Below are 20,557 nucleotides of genomic sequence, written 5' to 3' on the forward strand. Positions count from 1 at the left end.
TGTCATTTTATAGTTCATTCAATTCTAGAAAGGGACGTCTATAACTACCGTAAAAGTATTAATGAGTAGTGTATGTTGCATGAACACTGAAATATTCTTTGAGCCACTCAGATGTCCAAACGTACAAAATGCACACATGCATACTTGAACACATTATGATACTTGTGAGTAGGTTTGGCAAAGAGTTGTGTTCTGCATAACATCATATTCTTGTTAAGGACTGATTGAAAATGTTTGGTAATCCATATATAAAGATATATGTTTATATATTAAATATTAATGCACAGTTCAATTATTTATAATTATGTCCTTTAATCATGTATTATAGGAACAATGAACTATATTCATGAGAATTATTGTGTCACTGTTTGGGTTTTTTAGTCAAATTTTCATGCAGTTGAAGCATGAAGACAGGGCTTCTTTGTTAGCGAGTTGCATCAGAAATCCATTTGTTTACTATGTGAAACGGCGACACCTGTTGGTAAGTAATGGTCACTGCTGTACCCACCGACAATGCCGGATGCTACTTGGTCATAAAAGCAATACGAATTTAAGGAAATAGGAACCTTAGAGGAAATTATGCATCAATAAAATAAACCATTAAAAAGAATGATCATGATTAAATTGTTGGGTGTATGGTATATCTTATGGGCAAGGTTTGTTCTGAATGATAGAGATAAGCTATTAGCAACACAATAGCATTACGTTTAAATGTAAATCATAACACAGTATCCTACATTTGTGTGAATTTTGAGATTTTATGACCCAAGTAAAAGACACATCATAAATTAAAATGTTATAATCTTTAGTATAACTAGAAAAATGTATAAACTATAAATAAGTTTCAGTATTATTTTTCGGCATTGTAAATATGTAAGATTACTTTATTTAGTTTTTAAAAAACATTTATTCACGGTTTTATTTCCATTCAGTACAAAAGCCTACTTACAAAAGCTCTTTGAGCTGACCGACATAAGTTCATATTTACACTACAAATTCTCCATCACTAAAAAACATTTTTTGAGACTTCAGGTTATGCTTAATATAAGCGCACCTAGATTAATCTTTAAGGGTTAGGTTAACATCTGGAGACCAACATGGGGATCGGACAGCCAACAGCTGTCATTGGTTGAGTCACACAACATTTAGCAACACGCACAAAGGACTCATTCAGGAGGTCCTGGATCCTCTTGATGTGGTCGGCCCTGCCATTCGATGCATCTACATTTCCAGCAGGTTAGCACTGTTGTTATGAAGCGCTGAACTTGAGTTGACGTGAGTAACATGGTCCGTAGTAGGGTAGTTACCTCACCTTTAATGAATAAGAAGATTCAAAAGCAAACAGGGAAAAGACTAAAAGCAGATATAAAGAACCAGAACATGTGTAGAGAACATGCTCTACCATCAGAGGGAAGGAGGGGAAATGTGCGTCCAGGCAGACGGTAGGCCACCGTGCAGAGAGACGTCATACTGTGTGCTGTCGTGCACTTCGGCAACAGTGCCGCCGTCATACACCGGGGAGCCACCAGAGGGCGCTGCCGCGCAGTGTGAGACGTCGGCGTAGTGGCCACCGGTCATTCCCCCGGTGTGGTTCGCCAGGGCCAGGGACGAATGGTGATTGCTAGGCCATAGGCTAGGATACTGACTGCACAGACGAAAGCAATGCAAACACCTTGTTTAGCTTCACACATAAGATCAATGCTCATTTAGTTAATTTATGTACTCTTAGATAAATACAGTGGCTGATTAGTCAATTGTCAGTTGTTAGGATATTTCAGTTACAGCCGGAAAGTCCTGGTCATGGTCATTGGTATGGCACCACTGTCCATTGCGACTTAAATATGCTTAAATGCTGAGTTAGGTAGGCTTTGGCAAATTGAACCAACCTGGAGCCGGTGGCTGAGAGGTGACCGTGGGACATGGGCCCCATGCAGGGATGGGGGGGCATGCGTCCACCGGGCCAGCTGTGGTCATGGCCGGTCAGCAGGGACACACAGGCAGCAGAGTCATCAGAATAACCGGCTGGATGGGGAGAGAGTCAGGAGGAAGAAGCATTGAGAAACGGTACTGCCCATCGCTCACAGACTGGTCTGAGGGATACTGGAGAATATGAGGTCAAGTTAACTTTGAACTTTTTCTTGAATACGAGTGATGTTGAAAGTGGAAGCCTGTCCGGTTACAACTCTGGGAGGGAAGACGTTCACACAAAAGCTGGAGGAATGTAAACCCCCCCCTCTGCCCCCCATCGGACACTCTTGTTTGTCTTTCTGGTCTGAAGCCAGGGAGGTGGGGCTGAGGTTGGTAAGGAGCCAGGGAGGTGGGCATGGGGGAGAGAGGGCCAGTAGCCAGGGAGAGGGGTGTCAGTAGGGAAGTGGGGGTGGGGGTGAGGGTGGAGGTTAAGGATACCTACTTGGGGAGCCGACACGATGGGTGTAGGGGCTGCCGTACGGCGTGGAGCGATGGTGCCTCAGGCTGGAGTAGCTCTGACAGCCATGGAGGGTGGAGGCGGAGAGGGGACCTTCACCCTGGTGGTGGGGGTTAGCGGCAGAAGGGCGGAGGGGGCCCGGTCCCGGGATGAACCAGCCGCTCACTAGAGGAACACAAGGGATGCAGGAGGGTGCGTTTGATTGACGTTGTCTTACAAGATTGGGTGGAGTAAGTGATGAACAGCGTGAGGACACACTCACACTGGGAATACGATGATTGTTGATTTTCATCTTCTAGAATATCTTTGTGATCGCTTCTGAATGGAAGAGAAATACATTCAACTGAAGAATATGACATTTTGTAGGAGATAATTCGGGAAAAGTCTTGTAGAGGGAAATACTAGAGCATGAAATGGGCGTACCTTTCTTTTGCATCCAAGAAGGCCTTAGCGAACGGGTTATATTTGATTTTAAGAGCAGTGATCTACAATAAGAAACATAAAATTATCATTTTTGGAGGAACATTACTATCCAGCATGTTTTTTGACGAAAATAAACAACAAGCATGGCCTACAACAACAAAACAAACCATCAACAAATGTGTGTATCCCGTGCGTAAAAGACGCATTGGCTGCATAAACGGCCCAACATTTTACGCAGCCACTCTTGCTGCTATTTCCTCAAATCAAGTGCGTTAAATACAATGGGTATCAATAATATGATGATTGCCTACCTCCTCGTTCTGGTAGGCCGTCACAGCGATAAACTGGGTCTCGGGAAACGAGTGACTGGTGATCATTCTCCGTGGACCTCCAACGCGCACTATGTGAAGACGTGGTTCGTACTTGTGTAAAGAATTTAGCATGATCTGAAATCGAAGAAGTCGAATTAAAGAAAATTCAACACAGTCGTATTATTAGCTTAGGTAATTCTCATTATCATAACACTTTTCCCACACACCTGCCCGCCTCCGTTGAGTTTATTGGTGAGTTTGACTTTGCTGAACGACACGGCCGCTTTCATCCAGTGCGCACCGAAGTTTGGCGAGTCTGGATGGATGGATACGCAGCTCGGAGTGGGAGGCTCAGGCTTCCCTCCCGGGACCCACTCCCCGTTCACGTATTTCCACCTATGGTTGTCCGCAGAGACGAAGTCCAGCAGAACGGAATACATGGCGTTCGGGTCCAGTCCGGACAGGTTGGCTTTAAGAACGGGAAACATGCGCCTTTATGAAAAGTAATAGAAAGAAAGATATTTAAGATTATTGTGAACTATACGAATGTCAAATCAGCCTGGCTATACGTAGGTATAGACATACCAAGGGCTAATTTACATAACATCTCAATACAACTCAGAAAGGACGCATCACGCTGAATCAATTAGTAAAATCCAAATTAAACCGCACCCATCAAATTATAAAAGGTATTAAATAAACAATGCATCTGTCGGTGTTTCAAACAAATCCACATTTTAATGTATGTCGACTAGTAGGCCTACCTGCCGTTCTTGGTGACTATCATTTCATTAGTGAGGTCCTTAAACCTTTTCCAGAGTTCATTATCATCCAGGGAGACGGTGAGCTCCCTCTCCGTGGGGTCGCCCTTCTCACTCCCCGCCTGGAGCTCACTCTCCACCGCACTGAGGAGATGGTCGACGCGGTGGAAGGACTTCCCGTGGCACTCAGTGGCAATGGGGGCCATTCTGTCCAGGAACTCCAGGGTTGGATCTTTGTAATCGCAGGCTTTATAAGGAATCGATTAAAAGTTCCACTCTGTTGATTAAGTCACCCAATTCACTCCCCCTGTTGTTAATGGAGAATCAAGTGGTTCCAATCCTAAGGGATAGGGGGCTATATAGGCTCGAGTGAGGTCTCTTCACAGGAAAGGTATTTGGGAGGGAGGAGGTTGGCTGAAGTTTTCTTTGATTTTCCCCCAGCTCGTTTTTCATTGGTTTAAAGTGTAAATATGCACACGCTAAGGGCGTCTCACCCGAGGCAATATCCGAATTTATTATGAGGCCTATGTAAACCCCTGATTCAGCTCGAATTAAAACACTGACATTTTGAAAAAAAAAAAGGAGCAAAAAGTATATGAAATTCGCCACACATCCAATAGATTAACCTCTCTCGGACGCGGGAATAAAAATCAAGACTGCTCCCCCCCCCCCCCCCCCCCCCCCCCCACACACACACACACACACACACACACACACACACACACACACACACACACACACACACACACACACACACACACACACACACACACACACACACACACACACATAACACACATCGCACGTCACGAAAACAATGTGAGCTTCCCCTTATTTAAACATGCATCTCTATATTGGGATAGGAATTTTTATTTATTTTTCATGAATTTATGATGTAGGCCTTATATATGAATATAAAGGAACGTTATTTCAAATACATTTTATTTAAGAAATATTGCAGAACAATTTGTTTAAAATATGTATTTGTATTAAACATTAGTATACCACTTTAAATTGGGCCTATATGATACTATACATTGTTATACATTGACAAAAAGTGTTATATTGAAGTGTTATATACTATTCCACACAAATGCAAACTGAGCGGAAGATGACAGGAAATGCATTCCTTAGACACAATAATCTGTCATTTGAAATGTTCTATCGCTTAATATATATTGTAATCTTCAGTAACTGTTTCCTATATAGTTACTCCAAAGCTTCTCCACATGGTTGATTATCTACAGACAAAGGATACAAAAGATGATTTCAAAATACTTGTACATACAACGTTTTAATAAAACTGAGCCCTTCATCTCATGTCCCCTACCTGCACGTCTCTTTGTCGGCACACATCCTCCAAGGACAGAGGGTCCCTTGTTTTAAACCTGTGTATTCTGGTCCAAAAGAACACACAGTCCAACAAAGACGTCAGTGCCTCACTGGAACCAACAGGGCTCAACACAACAAACCATTTCTCTCTTCCACTTCATGTTCATGACTGTACCTTTGAGAGGACATTCTGCTTTTCTCTCGGGGCGAGCGGATTGGACGGCTCTGAGCGCTGGGTGAAGGTAGAGACGTGAGGAGGAACAGGCAGGGCTGGCCCGATGCCCTGCTGCTCTCGGTCTTCTCCTGAGTGGAGCCTCTGGAAGACACACTCTGAACCTGCCGGGAGGGGTCACGGGAACGGAGAACGCAGGTCAGTGCCTGGACGATTAATAATGAAAGGTTTCATCTTCAAAACTGTATCCACCGTAGGAATTGATCTCGACGCAGGTGTCAGCATACGCTCAGGGATAAAAGAAAAAGTAAAATGAACAACACAAAGTATAAGTGAAATGTAAAAGAAAAAATAAATGAAATTATAAATACAGTGTATATTTTTGTGTTTATTTGTAGTATACAATTTTATTATGCAAGGAGTAAGATGATTGGTGACCTGATGCGGCTATCTCCTCCGAGATAACCGTTGCCATGTTACCGTAAGAAAAACAACAACAACACCACAGTGTGTGTAACATTCCCTAGTAGCCCCTTCCCTGGTGCGGTGTTGGTGTTTTGTGTGACCGACCGGTTCCTGGCTGGCGGCCGCCTCCGGCCTGCCCAGAGTGTCTCTCTCCCCGTCCAGCAGTCTGGAGGGAGCAGCGTTCACAGCACACGGAGAAAAACAAACTGCGGCGGTCAAAGACCATCATACCGCCCATTCCCGTGTTTGTCTTATCGTTATTAAAATGTATCGGTCAAACGTGAAACTGAAAGATATTCGAGTGAGAATTTTTGTGCGCAGAGCGCTGCTAAATTGCTAGATTAATAGTTTAAAGAAAGTCCAAACCCAGGTTGTGGGTTCCATCCCTGGCTTGGCATTCTACCATATCACTGAAAGTTGCTTTGGATAAAAGGGTAGATGATAACTATGTATCATTCATCTGGTACGTGTGTGTATGTGTGAATGCGTGTGTGTTTGTGTGTGTAGAAGTACACGTCAGTTCTACACTGTTTACCGATAAGCCCATTAAAGCATGTGCAGTGTGTCTATAAAGTGTGTATAGTGTGTCTATACAGTGTGTACAGTGTGTCTATACAGTGTGTACAGTGTGTCTATACAGTGTGTACAGTGTGTCTATACAGTGTGTCTATACAGTGTGTCTATACAGTGTGTACAGTGTGTCTATACAGTGTGTCTATATAGTGTGTACAGTGTGTCTATAAAGTGTGTATAGTGTGTGCAGTGTGTCTGGTTGGCTGCAGCACACCCACCTCCTTGAGACGGCCATGTTGGTGAGGGAGGCGTCATACATGTGTCTCAGGTGTCTCTGGTGCATCGCCGCCTTCCTGCTCTTCTTCGGGATGTCCGGAAACCTCAGCTTTAACGAGCACAGCGACGTCAGGCTGTGACCAGATTACTTACTCTGGGCGTGAAAACCTGCCGGTGTGTTTGTAATGTTGGGCGACCCACCACTTCAACCACCTTGCTCTCCAGGTTCACCCCGAAGCCGGGCTGCAGAGCCGCAAACCGTGGCACCTTCATCTAGTGGTGACACATCAACAACACATCCCTCAAGCATTAATCCCTGACAGGTACATCTCTCAAGCATTAACCACTAACAGGTACATCTCTCAATCATCAATCACTAACAGGTATCGTACATCCCTCAATCATTAATCACCAACCGGTACATCTCTCAATCATTGATCCCTAACAGGTACTTCTCAATCAGTAATCACCAACCGGTACATCTCTCAATCAGTATAGTATAGTAAGTATACTACTCCGACTCCGTAATCCGTAATTCGTAACCACGGAGACCCCTCGAGCATTCAAAGTTCTCCGTCGGGATGTCGGATGCACAATACAATTCGCCGCCCGATCGATCTTATATGATGACTACTAACCATGTAAATAGTGCTGTAAATAAACGTCCAAAGTTTTTCAAACTTATTTGGTGTTTTATTGGTCCTTCATGTCAGACTGGGCCGAAACAAAGGAAACATGGTGCTAAGTGAATAAGTTGCAAATTCAAACCGGGAAAATTCCAGAAATTATTTTGTTAGAGGACCAATCACAGCGCTTGCCGTCTCCGTTGCGTCGACGGATACTTAAAAAATATTGGATGCGCAGGTAAGCTACGGAGAGGGTCTCCGTCAGGCTCTCCGATGCCGGAGAGGGCTCTCGGTGTCTATACAGCACTTAACGGAGGAGTATAAACCAGCCTTAACGCTCTCTCTCTCTCTCTCTCTCTCTCTCTCTCTCTCTCTCTCTCTCTCTCTCACTCTCTCTCTCTCTCTCTCTCTCTCTCTCTCTCTCTCTTTAACACGGTGGTCACCATGGCGATAGATTTTGGTGTCAGCGTGAGAGGTGTCGACGCAGGAGGAGTGTGGATTCCCCCACGCCAAGTGTCTCCTTTGGCGCCTGATCTCGCACCCCGCCCCCCCGCAACGACACAGCGCTAACTGTTCCACGAGACCACTTCCTGATTCGGACATTCTGCAGCGAACGCCCTGTGAATGGACCGAGAGGCCGGTTAACTGAAAGGATGGCTGCCATTGATCTCTACACTGTCCTTTAATCCTTGGGGACCCTGCCCCCAACTATCCTTGTGGACCCGGACCCCCCTTAACCAAACCCCCCCACCACCTCTCACCTACTGATCAAAGCAGAGGAACTGTCCAGGTTAGACTGACAAAGGAGCAGCTGTAAGGAGAAAGAGCTGAGCACACACACACACACACACACACACACACACACACACACACACACACACACACACACACACACACACACACACACAGTCGTCTGGACATGGAGCCAAAGAGGCTGGAGGACGTCAGGTTCCTCAGGTTCCAGCGCTCTCCATCGGGGGAGTGGATCCGAGCGCTCTGATCCGTTCCCCTGTGAGCTGTCGCTGGGCTAGTGAGTGATGCTTCCCTCGGACCGGCCCAGTCTGACCACCAACCCTCCAACAGCCTCTGTTTGCCCGGGCCTCCAGCTCCACACTCAAGTGTCAAGAGAACTATAAATAATATATATATGCATATATATATATATATATATATATATATATATATGTATATATATGTGTACAACTTTCCTTTGTTTTCAATTAGTTGATCATGTTTTCATCACGTTCATGCAATAGAAGTGTGTGTGTGTGTGTGTGTGTGTGTGTGTGTGTGTGTGTGTGTGTGTGTGTGTGTGTGTGTGTGTGTGTGTGTGTGTGAGTGTGTGTGTGTGTGTGTGTGTGTGTGTGTGTGTGTGTGTGTGTGTGTGTGTGTGTGTGTGTGTGTGTGTGTGTGTGTGTGTGTGTGTGCGGTCCAAGCACTAACCTTGGGAAACATTCGCTCTGCCTCCTGCTCCAGGGTGCTGCTGAAGGCCGGCTCTGCTCCACTCCCCCCGGAACCAGACTCTGGTGTACTCACACTGTCCTGCTCCTCAGGCCTGTAAACACACACACACACACACACACACACACACACACACACACACACACAGACACACAGACACACACACACACACACACACACACACACAAATAACATCCAGCTTTACAACCCAAGGGAATCACCTTCCTCCTTAACCAAGTACGTCTGTGGAGACAAAGACAAGGAAACCTCGACCAGGGCTGCAGTGACGGAGCCACAGAGCGCAGGTTCAGGGAGGGACGTTGTGCAGCAGCACGGGCCTATGAACACTGAGCGGCGAGGGGCTAGTGGGAAGACACGTGAGTCATCAACACATTCCAATCGACACGCTAGCGTCACAGCTAGATGTACGCCGCAGCCGCCGAGGGCACCCGCCAACACCCCGCACCTGGGTGACGGCTCGCTTTGTCCGCTGGGTGCTAAACCGACCCCCACGACGGAGTCCGGAGCAAGGCAGCTTTTACTCACAGCAGGGTGCAGCCGCAGACAGACCCCCCCCCCCCCCCAATGGCTTCACAGGAAGCCGACAGACGGTGCTGGGGCTATACTGTACGTGTGGATGTAAACCATGACACGGGTTGTGGCTAGGATGTTCAGGTTCGATTCCCTCAAATGTGACTGATGCCCTTGAGCAGGGTGTCTGTGTCTGATCCCCTCTTGGATGCATGTTATCTACCCTCTGATGTCCTTTATAGATTCTTATACAGGCTTTGGCACTCACCCCAGGAGAGTAGATCAAATGATAATACCTTAGAATTTTGGTTCACTAATAAATGAAGTCTGTATGCATTGCAAACCATCTTTTATTTGGAAGACCTACAGATAGGGAGGCCAACTCTATCATATGTCGTTTTCTGAAATATGGAATAACTATAGCAGTAGACTTATATAGGCTTATTAAATACTTAACATACTAAAAAGCATGATGGGAGCAGGTAGTCTTCCATATTGTGGTCCAGGCTGTAAGTGCTTCCATTTTGAGTATTTCTCGTGTGTGTGGGGAATGTGCTCCCGTTGAGCCAAGAGGGAGCCTCCAGATCGACCGGTGTTTTTCCGTGGCTCAGTGAGATCTCACACCAGGGGGTCACTTGTCATCGTATGGCCTCACTAGCCTTTTTTCAGACCTGGCCCCTAATGTCTTGTTCCAACGTGTACGACCCAAGATGGCCGACCCCTCCGAACACCACCCAACCATACACCAAACCGACCCGGCCCCTATTGACTGGGGCAGACACTGTTGTGTGGTACATTCACAACATGGGAACACAAATCACACCAACAGTGTTCGGAGTTGGTCAGAGGAAATCACACACAGAGGAGAATGGGACCCGGACTTACTGTAATGCCACTGCCAAAATCAATCAACAACAACAACAACTCTAAAAATAAATGTGTGCGAGTTTCATTTAATTCTTAGAAGAAATGTGGAACTTCTCAAAGCACAAAAGAGCATTCATACTAACGGCAGTAAAACAATTGTTTCACAAACCTTCTGCTCAACATACGACACACATATATCGCGTACCCCAACTGCAATAAGACTGAAAGCACAAGAGTCCCTATAAGGTTATCTGTGTGTATGTGTGTTTTTGTGTGTGTGTGTGTGTGTGTGTGTGTGTGTGTGTGTGTGTGTGTGTGTGTGTGTGTGTGTGTGTGTGTGTGTGTGTGTGTGTGTGTGTGTGTGTGTGTGAGTGTGTGTGTGTGTGTGTGTGTGTTCTCGGCACACAGACCTCTATTTGACTGGCAGCCCATAAATCTCTCAAGAAGAAGAAGACCAGATTAGTCCAAACACTGCAGTTCACATCTGCTCAGATTGCCGGCATGAGGCGACACCACCCGCCCAAGTGCTGACTCTCTTGTGTGGAGGACATCATTAACCCCGCCCCATCCCCTCTGGATCATGTTTGTAGGCGTAGGGGGAGGTGGGCCTGTGTACACATCATGGGGTCAGGCTGTGTTTGGTCCCATCGCCTGGGCCTGAACAATCAGCCGCCCATGCGCTCCACACAGGAGCTGACCCATGCTAGTGCTAAAAGCTTAGCTATGGTTGGACGTCGACGCAGCGCAAAGGGGGTTTACGGACCAATTACGACCTTGCAGACCCTCCTTGCGTCCACCGCAAGGAGCTGCCCTGCGCCTCCCGACAATTGTAGCCTTGTGTCGAGGCCGACGTAGCAGCAAGGGCTGGGATTGGTCCGCCAGCGTAAACCCGAAGTAAACCCGACGCAGAACCCAAACAGGTTCACGACTACGTCAAAGCGACTGCGTGGTCATTGTGTTGCGTCAACGTCCAACCATAACTCTACTGTAGTCTGCATGTCCAGACTACCATAACTCTACTGTAGTCTGCATGTCCAGACTAGAGCCATGGAGGGCGGAGAGTGGGTCGCGGCTCAGGAGGGTAAACACTGAGGGAAGCGGCTCAATCTGAGTTCACTCCATGACTGTCCTCGCTGTCACTGCGTGATGCGCCCGTTTTCCCTGGGCTCGCTCGCCCTTTCTTCTTTCAATCGTTCAAAACGGATTGGATTTATTTGTTCTATGTTTATCTACTGTTTATATATTACATTTGTACAGTCACATTTTATTAGTTTATTTTATTTAATCTATGTGATCGATTCTTCTTTCAATTTTCAATTTTCCGCACCTTTATTTTATGTGGGATTGCAAAAGAAACTACAGACTTCGAATTTTATCAATAAAACCTCAATCCTGATTCTTGAATCCAGTTCCATTGACACCCCCGGGCAAAAGGGAGCTGTGTGTTGGTTATTCAACCGAAGCATCGCCTGTAGCACACTCTGAGGCTAAATTCTTCCACCCTTTTCCAAAAGCAAAGGGTGCTGTTGTGCTTCAGTGTGCACATTGACGTTAAAGGTATCTATACTGAAAACACTCAAACTATATCTACCTTAAACAACACTCTCTCTCGAACACTTTCCAGGGACAGGCTGTTCTTTGGCGTTGAGCTGACACATTATGGACCCATGCACTCGGTTACTGAAAACATTAAGGAATGAAAAGCATGGATGAAACTTATCACAACCTGGGGTAGAGAGGCTGGTGCTCTGGTCTGCTCTCCCCCTCAGACCTGGGGGATCCAGGGGCCATCCACCCTGCTACTGGGTCCTCAGGGATCACTATCAACATGAGAACATCAGGAGGTCAGAGACGTTTCTGTGAGGCCCCTCATCTCATCATAAAGAAGTTCTATGGTGGGGCATGGACCAGATCGGTCGTTTTAAGACTTTTTAAGTTATTTACTTATGTAACCCCCCCCAGAGCCTTTTTTCAACCAAGAAACCCTTTCACCAGCACAAAGAAATTTTGTATGTTTTTTTTCTTTTGTAATGGGTTGGTGCAATGAATATAATTTTGTGAGAAACATGGGCTTCTGCGTCACTTTTTCGTCCGATTATGACATCTTTTGGACAGACGTACCAAACTTGTATATTCGTTTTCAGATTATACTTCATGTTATTAAGGTGGTATTCAGATTGTACTTCATTTTATTAAGGTGGTATTCAGTTTTTTCTTCATTTTATTAAGGTGGTATTCCGATTTTACCTCGTTTTTTAAAGGTGGTATTCAGATTGTACCTAATTTTATTAAGGTGGTATTTAGAATCATCTAATTTTTATGTAACCAATATTAAAACCCACTTTTATAAATGTAAACACCCCCTGTAACCCTTCAAAGTACCGCTCGATGTACATGTACCCTCATCTGAGAGACCCTGCACCTAGACTGCGGACCCCCACTCAACTCTTCTGCCTGATCTCCTGGAGGTGGTCCTGAATGCACTGAGGACCCCGGTGGTAGTCGATGCGGCCCCCAAAGTCCTCCAGGTCCACCCGGGTCCTGAGAACCCCCCGCTGCACCAGCTGGTTCTGCAGCTCCAGGATCTGCAGTAACAGATACGTGTGTACAGCCATGTCATGATCGATGAATAACGGGATGATTATAATCATTTTAATAATAAGGATAATGAATCAAATGTGTGCCAGGATAACCCAGGCGCTGTATAGAGGAAACGTGCAACGCTAAAAACCCAGGTATAAAACTAAAGAGTTCTAGAGTGTAATGACATCATAAAGTATAGAATGGCTCATAGGGACTTGGTATTTCACTTCAGCAGTTCTATAACCAAGGTTAATTACATGCATACCACTAGGTTTACATTATAATTATTTTTATATATTTTTAATGTGTACGTGTTCAAACCAGAACTTATCAACTTTACAGGCAAATTTATATTGAACTTCATTTAATATTTTTAATATTTTTAATATTTGTATATTTCTCACCCGTATATTCATACTCTTATCGGGCAATCCTGTTTTTACCTATGAACAAGACACATGCCATGTGCGCCATAGCTCAGAAGCACCGCGCTGTGATTAACTGTGCGGTGATTTAATTGATAAACCAAACTCTTGGCTCTTGAGCGTTGCACCGTGCCGGACCCACCAGGTAGAAGCTGGTCTTGGGCAGGGCCTCCAGGTACGAGGCGTCGTGCTGCAGGCGGGAGAAGCCCAGCCGCTCCTTCTTCTAAGGGAGGCCGAAGGGGGGAGAGAGAGAGACGGGGGGGATGGTGAGGTTACAGGGCCGGACACTGTGTGTGTGTTAGACACTCCTGTCCTTTCAGGGGCTGGGAACCAGAACACACACACGCATGCACACTCACACACACACATACAAATACACACATATACACGCATATGCACACACACAAACAAATACGCCAATAAACACACAGACACACACACACACACACACACACACAAAAACACCACACACACAAACACACATACACACACGAAAATACACAATAGCACACGAACGCACACACGCAGACACACACACATGCACAAACACACACATGCACAAACACGCACACACATACACAAACACGCACATACACATACGGCAAATGAGAAGTAAACAAGCAGAGCCGCAGGAAGCCATTAAGGACAGCGAGGACCAATTAGAACCCAGCAGGTGTCCCCCCCCCCCCCCCCTCCATCATTCTTCTAAACGCAGCATCCCAGTACGCTGTGAGGAAACAACAGCTTTCATTTGCTCAGCAGTTGGAAGGGTAAAGGAATTCCGACTGGAAGGCCCGTAAAAGTCCTTTATTGTGTTCTCCTTGTGTCCCGTCCGCCAAGTGCAAGTCATTAGGAGGAGGAGGAGGAGGAGGAGGAGGAGGAGGAGGAGGAGGAGGAGGAGGTGGGGGTGGGAGCAGTCACCTCCTCCTGCAGAAGCTATTCTTTTATAGATGGTGGGGGGTGGAGGTGAAGGCTGGGGGGTTATAAGACAGGATCTGTCTCCCGTGTTTAGACCCCCTCTATCAAAGTGGACGAGGCTGGCTCCTCTGAAGCTGATTGTTCTGTTCACACCCCCGGACAGAACACAAGACGAGTCAAAATCAAAGTCACTCACAATGGAGCACTGTCTCTCAGCAGGAAGGCTCACAGAACACAACACTCGCTCTATCGCTCTCTATCGCTCTCTCTCTCTCTCTCTCTCTCTCTCTCTCTCTCTCTCTCTCTCTCTCTCTCTCTCTCTCTCTCTCTCTCTCTCTCTCTCTCTCTCTATTTCTCTCTCTCTCTCTCTCTCTCTCTCTCTCTCTCTCTCTCTCTCTCTCTCTCTCTCTCTCTCTCTCTCTCTCTCTCTCTCCGAGAGAAGCCACCGAAGAAGCAGTCGGATGCATCAGTCCCTATAGCACGAACATCTGCATGTTTACAAAACAGTTCTGCTGTGTCCAGACAATCAGACCCTCTTTGTGTGATTCCATCAAAGCTTGCAGACTAAACTCCCTCACACTTATACCACACGTAGCTGTCAACGGGAATTGCAGTTGTCATTTATTTAATGCTGCGGACGTCGCTGTGGAATCACCAAAGGATCTCAGGAAAGGTGACAGGCAGCCTTAGATTGACACGGTTGTGTACTTGAGCCCTAAATACGGAGTAAGCTATGGATTCAACGTGTGTGGCCCTGATTACCCATTGGATGTCTTTCACCGGTTTGGATCTGGGCTGTTCTGCTCGCCTCTGCATCTCAAGCCGCTGGGAGTGGACCTTCTTCTGGAGCAGGTCCATGTAACGCCGGTAGAGGGCGTCTCTGAGGCGACGTACGTTCCTGTACGACTCTAGATGGCGCTGAGAGACAAGAAAATAAACTTAAATCATGACATAAACAAAGTTAGTTTTGAACATGACACTAAACCGAGGGCAAATATTTGATATGGGTAAAGAAGAAACGTTTAGTGTTCTCTGCATCAAATGAACCCCCTGTCAGTTTGGTTTTGAAGCATCCATAGGCCTACAGTACAAAGGTAGACTAATTAAACCCATAGCAATTATACAATAGGGAGTGAGGCCTACTCGCTCGCACAGGGCCTGCCGCCTTTCGTTGGCTTCCCGGTTGAGGTCATCGTCATCTCGCACAACCTCGCTTCTGCGGCTGCGCGGGTTGTCTTCATTCTTTCCCTGTCAACAGAGAAACCCATTTAGGTCGTGTTGGAACCCGATTAAGGGAACCCGACCCACGCAACGGCTGGGCAACTCCAGTTGTTGTGTAGACGTGCTTGGGCGTGTACCGCAGAAAGCTTTCTCGAAATAAAATCGTCCAAGCTATGATCTCCTTTAAGCCTATCGGGGGTCTTCCTAATCCCAGTTTGGTGTAATCAGAGCGGAGTCAAAAGTGATACACAGCAGATGCCAAAGTCAGGGATTTAAAAGTTTTTCGCCTCGTGTTATTGCTCTTTGTTTGTGCACCAGGGCAAGAGAAACAATAAGAAAGAAGAAAGAAAAGAGAGACTAGGCATGGAGGAGTCTATCTTCCTTTTTCATATTCTGTTGAAATAAAACATTCCAGTAGGACTGTAACTCTGCAGCTGTCTCAGAACCAAACAGTTTATCCCACCATACTCTTTAATGTCATGTTCTTTCCCGTTTGTCTGTGTCAGTTGCTTTACAGGTGTCTAGTAAATGTCCACCATTACTGGAAGGTTACAGGCCCGGTCTGTGGAGGAAGGGGGACTCTTTTGTCCGGTCCCACATAAAGACAGCTAGAGAGGAGTATTCATCACTGGTCACGTTGCTACGGTAACCCCGTAGGACGCACACATCACTGGAGAGCCTGGTTCACCGGAGCCAGCGGAAGCCGTGACGGGAAAAAAGGCGGGAGACTGTCTCCACTTTATAAATCAAAGACGAGTCACAAGGTGAATGGAGCGGATTTCTGCTGGATGCTGAGCAGGATGTGTGTGTGTGTGTGTGTGTGTGTGTGTGTGTGTGTGTGTGTGTGTGTGTGTGTGTGTGTGTGTGTGTGTGTGTGTGTGTGTGTGTGTGTGTGTGTGTGTGTGTGTGTGTGGTGTGTGTGTGTGTGTGTGTGTGTGTGTGGGGGGGGGGGGGGGGGGGGGGGGGGGGGGAGATTAGTCCCTAATCTCTTTATCGACTTGCAGAGCATAGGGCTGACCTGTAGAACTCACGCGTTGTAGTCGATACAAATCTAAGAAAGGGGGAGTTTGAACTGGAAGACAACTGGAAGCTTATTTCACTCTTGTTTGAACTTATTTTTAATGTTGGCCCATTGAATCGGCTGCTTTTCCCCAAGGACTGTAATTTGAAAGCTTTGTCTGTGAATGAACCGATCTTTTTCCAAAATATGATATCAGTGAGTGCCAAAATAGAGGAGGAAAGAAAACGGATACTCAGAATGAAACGATAATACCTCATTAACAAAGAGAGTGACTTAGGGCTGGCTTAGCTTCTCTAAGGTATTCCAGGTCTCAGGTTTTGTTCTTGCCAGGAACCCAGTGGAAACTATACCGGATCCTTTACTGGTGCTGGGCTATTCTCCACTGAGCAGTCCGAAGAACCCCCATAAACACATATGACTGTTATCGACCATCACAAAAGTAAAAGACAGCCATTCTGAATTCATCCCTTGCTACACTGCTTCATCACTTTTGTCATTTACTTTAAATGTTCGTGTCTTTTCTCATCACCAAACGAATTTAGACAGAATTTTTTTGAACAAAAGTAATGCCTGCGGTGAAAACATGCAAAACTATGCATTTATGTATTCCATTAACTCAAGATGCATTGTAATGATGAATAGCACCCCTAACGAGAGGCTACCGGATACCTTGCTGAAGCCCGCAGGTGATGCATAGGAATCCAGGATGGAGGGTAGCACGCTGGACCTGCTGGGAACCTCTCTGCCCTCAGACCTCATGGTGAAGCTTCATAGAAGGAGGCTACAGTCTTTAGGACACTGTCTCACCCCCTGGCCCTGGGACACCTGTTCACCACACACGTCAACCATGAACGACCCTGTGGCATTTAGTCTTTCACCTGTAGTGGTAATTACATGATGTAATGGATCAGGGGATGCCGTAATGTAATCACACACCGCAGGTGAACGTGGAATCAGACCATGACTCTGTGTGTGTACTCTACTGGTTACCCACAGGACTATCATCTAGGGTCCAAGATGAACATCTAGAAGTTTTCTTTACACGGCCGAGCAGATGTTTTAATAAGTGACGCAGTTTTATTGTCTGCCACCAAAGTCAGCCAAATTGTCAAAAGTATCCATCATTAGCGCGTGGCGGATTTTAATGTTGGACCCTGCTAGCATCACACTTAAAACAAGAACAGGTATTTATGAATGCAGAACCTGACATAAGGAGCTCTTAAATAGCTTACCGGTGGTGGAGCAGTTGTGCTGAGCTAAGTGAACGTACAGGACTTACACTTGTGTGTCCTGTATACTGCAAACTCTGGTAACCAAGTAACAGGGAACAATGTAATGGGGTTATAACCTCCCCCAATTACAAAACACCACACACACACACACACACACACACACACACACACACACACACACACACACACACACACACACACACACATTCATTAACACAGACATACATACAGACATGCATGCGCACACACACACACACACACACACACACCACACACACTCTCTCTCTCTCTCTCTCTCTCTCTCATACACACACACACACACACACACCCTCCTAAACTTCCTGACCACACTGCAAACTAAACTTTTCTATTCAGTAGTACTAGTAATAGCCAATAAGTTAATAGAGCCATTATTACCCTCTGTTTAGAATAGCCAAATATTTGCCATCAGATACGATTATTGCAGAAAAACATGGATGCTCAACTCAATTAAAACGCAAAATCTTTGTTCATAAGATGTATAGTTGGACACTGCTGGCCAATTGAATACCGTGTTGCAGTGAATACTGCGTTCAGAAGGGGTTCATCCTCATGAGTCAACGTCGTTGGCCAGGTGTCCATTACGCCTCTGAGTGATTACCCCGAGGGCGTAACGGAGGCACCTGGCCACTGGATCCTTGCGCTTTATGGGCAAACCCTGCTTAGCAGGAAATCTAAGACGCTTAGCAAGGCTAACCCCCGCACGACCGTGCAGTTAGTGTCAAGAGATCAGAAGGGAGTCAGCACAGCACATTAAGGAGTAGAATCCCCATCTGAAATACGATAGGCCTGAACACATTTGAAACGAGTCATTCAAATTAGATTTTTTGTATATATTATTTTACTTCAATTGGCATAAAAGTGTCGTCTGACAAAAACAGTGGTTCAAATATTTCACAAATGTTAAATACTGTACAAAAGGTATAAAGAGGTGCTCCGTGTGAGAAATAACATTGTACTTCCATCAGACGGCCATCGAACCCGGTTCCCGTGGACGGCCATTGTTCTCGGGACACAAAGGAACGCGCTCCGCTCGCCGCGCGTGGAGATCCGCCGGGGCCGCGCGGGCGCGTTCCATTACGCGGACCTTTTCCTTACAGGCGCGCGGTTAAAAACAAACAAATAAAAAACTAACCAATTGACATGTGCAAAAAAACGGAAGACAATATTAAGGTACTTCATTCGGCTCCCATGAAAACATTGAACGCGCGCGCGCTCCGCTCCCGCGGATACGCGCGCTGCTTCCCTTGAGTGGATCGCCGCTTTACGGGCTTACTTGGCAGCAAGTTCGTGCAAAGAGTCAAAAAGTGCGGCAGCATCAGCAGCCTTTGAGGTGAGGCAGGGTGGACAGTCTGTCCACCTTCCCGAAAGCAGCAGCACTCTCCACCCCCTTAAGCCACTCTTTGCACTTCCGGACCACCGTCTCGTCCACGTTCCCGTCCTCCTCCTCGTACTCCACATCGTCGTACTTGTACTGGTCGTTGAGCAGGGAGATCTTCACGATGGCCCTGATGTCCTGCTCCGCGTCGTCCAGCCTCGCCAGCGGGGCACCGCAGCCCTTGGACCCGGTACCGGACCCCCCGTGTCCGTGCGCCTTCTTGGACGGGAAGATCCGCCGGTGCCGCAGGTCTGTGGAGGCCAGGCAGCACTTCTGCTGCTTGGCCAACATCTGCTTCTCCAGGTTCCGCTTCTGGATCACCAGGATGGCCTCAGGCGTGAGGCTGAGGCTGAACTGAATCTCCTTCTCCCCCACGGCGGCGGGATAGTCCGTGCGTCCCAGGGAGCCGCGCGAGGACTGCTTGCTGCACCCCCGCGCGGTTGTGGACTCCATGGAGCTGGAGCGTGTGACGACCCCGCACGAGTCCTGGGACTTGGACACGGGGAGCCACGAGCACTTGGTCCGCTCCTCCTGCGCCAATGCGGGTATCCGCGTGGGGCTTTTGGTCTTCTGCTGCTGGGATGATTTCCGTCCCAGGTTCCTCAGGTTGGCGGTGGGCCACGACCTGGTGAACTTGTCCTTCTCGGACTTGGGCTTCTCCTCCCCTCCGGGTTTGAGCGCGAGCGCCGAGGTCGGAAGGGGCACCGCATTGGTTTTCTTTTTCCGGAACAGATCCCGACCAGGTGACGTGATCCTCTGGTGGAGGTTAATCGGTGGGAAAGGCATCGTTACGAACGACCAGAGTCGATGAGTGAAGCGTAAAGTGCGGATGGAGATCGCACCGGTCTGTACAAAGCGACGAGTACCCTCCGTACGGGCATCATCCAAATCCAAATGCGCGTCGCTCCCTGCACCTGTTGTCCGCTGGAATTCAACTGGAGCGCTGCTGGTGCCCGACCGCCTCTTTATAGCGTCGGTCAGGGGGCGGGGCCAGGATGTACAGGCGGCGGAACAAAGCCATAAACACACAAGCGCACACACATGGACCAAGGGATGCCATTAATTACCCTGACGGATGGAGAAATATTTAGCGGGAATCCTTTATGAACACCAATAATAATAATAATAATAATAATAATAATAATAATAATACAACTAAAAACAAATTCTTAAATTCATTGTTAAATATTGCTCTCGTTCAACGGTCTGACTTTCATCCGAACAATAGTGCGGATGAAAGGCCTACAGAAGGCCTTCCACAGGCCTATTTGGCAAACACCATCTCAAAGGCCTACAGCCTATCAACTAATTGTCTTGTTCCCGGTAATGTTTTAGGTCTGTCAAGTGTGACAAGAAACACAGTGACAATTTTATTAGACCTTAAGGCCTAAATATTTCTAATAACATATATGGTCCTAATAACCTATGGTTGTTTATTTTTAATTATAGGTAGGCCTACTTCCAATAAGGGTGTAGGTTATTTCATTGACGTCACGCAACCAACAGCAGAACCGAATATGTCACTTAGATTAGAGGCGACAGATTGCAACGGGCTAAATTAATTATCGTTATCTCTA

General features: G+C 46.8%; 3 protein-coding genes across 3 annotated transcripts; all 3 read right to left on the minus strand.

The window, feature by feature from the left end:
- Positions 1–973: 973 nt before the first annotated feature.
- tbxtb (T-box transcription factor Tb) lies at positions 974–4,297 on the minus strand. Its single transcript, XM_030379389.1, has 8 exons — positions 3,924–4,297; positions 3,387–3,651; positions 3,160–3,294; positions 2,849–2,910; positions 2,688–2,743; positions 2,411–2,590; positions 1,887–2,022; positions 974–1,645 (listed from the first exon to the last, which is right to left on the minus strand). The coding sequence occupies exons 1-8, from the start codon at positions 4,124–4,126 to the stop codon at positions 1,405–1,407; spliced, it is 1,278 nt and encodes a 425-aa protein (XP_030235249.1). The 5' UTR covers positions 4,127–4,297; the 3' UTR covers positions 974–1,404.
- Positions 4,298–4,927: 630 nt separating this feature from the next.
- LOC115559478 (uncharacterized) lies at positions 4,928–17,356 on the minus strand. Its single transcript, XM_030378240.1, has 13 exons — positions 17,001–17,356; positions 15,233–15,337; positions 14,852–15,007; positions 13,314–13,394; positions 12,610–12,748; positions 11,890–11,983; positions 8,748–8,859; positions 6,880–6,951; positions 6,681–6,787; positions 5,995–6,055; positions 5,428–5,588; positions 5,251–5,317; positions 4,928–5,161 (listed from the first exon to the last, which is right to left on the minus strand). Exons 1-13 carry the CDS (start codon positions 17,088–17,090, stop codon positions 5,108–5,110), a joined length of 1,299 nt encoding a protein of 432 aa, XP_030234100.1. The 5' UTR covers positions 17,091–17,356; the 3' UTR covers positions 4,928–5,107.
- Positions 17,357–18,420: 1,064 nt separating this feature from the next.
- prr18 (proline rich 18) lies at positions 18,421–19,936 on the minus strand. Its single transcript, XM_030379120.1, has one exon. It carries the CDS (start codon positions 19,764–19,766, stop codon positions 18,921–18,923), a length of 846 nt encoding a protein of 281 aa, XP_030234980.1. The 5' UTR covers positions 19,767–19,936; the 3' UTR covers positions 18,421–18,920.
- Between the last annotated feature and the right edge of the window lie 621 nt (positions 19,937–20,557).

The sequence above is a fragment of the Gadus morhua genome, chromosome 15 (genome assembly GCF_902167405.1).
Source record: "Gadus morhua chromosome 15, gadMor3.0, whole genome shotgun sequence".
Lineage (NCBI taxonomy): Eukaryota > Metazoa > Chordata > Actinopteri > Gadiformes > Gadidae > Gadus > Gadus morhua.

Excerpts from the sequence above, each read along its gene's own strand:
- prr18 (XM_030379120.1), bottom strand. The coding sequence starts at position 19,766 with ATGCCTTTCCCACCGATTAACCTCCACCAGAGGATCACGTCACCTGGT.
- LOC115559478 (XM_030378240.1), bottom strand. The coding sequence starts at position 17,090 with ATGAGGTCTGAGGGCAGAGAGGTTCCCAGCAGGTCCAGCGTGCTACCC. Across the intron at positions 15,008-15,232 it reads GGCAGGCCCTGTGCGAGCGA|CGCCATCTAGAGTCGTACAG; the intron begins GTAGGCCTCACT and ends CTTGTCTCTCAG. Across the intron at positions 12,749-13,313 it reads CCAAGACCAGCTTCTACCTG|ATCCTGGAGCTGCAGAACCA; the intron begins GTGGGTCCGGCA and ends CTGTTACTGCAG.
- tbxtb (XM_030379389.1), bottom strand. The coding sequence starts at position 4,126 with ATGGCCCCCATTGCCACTGAGTGCCACGGGAAGTCCTTCCACCGCGTC. Across the intron at positions 2,911-3,159 it reads CGGCCTACCAGAACGAGGAG|ATCACTGCTCTTAAAATCAA; the intron begins GTAGGCAATCAT and ends TTCTTATTGTAG. Across the intron at positions 2,744-2,848 it reads TTCTTGGATGCAAAAGAAAG|AAGCGATCACAAAGATATTC; the intron begins GTACGCCCATTT and ends TCTTCCATTCAG.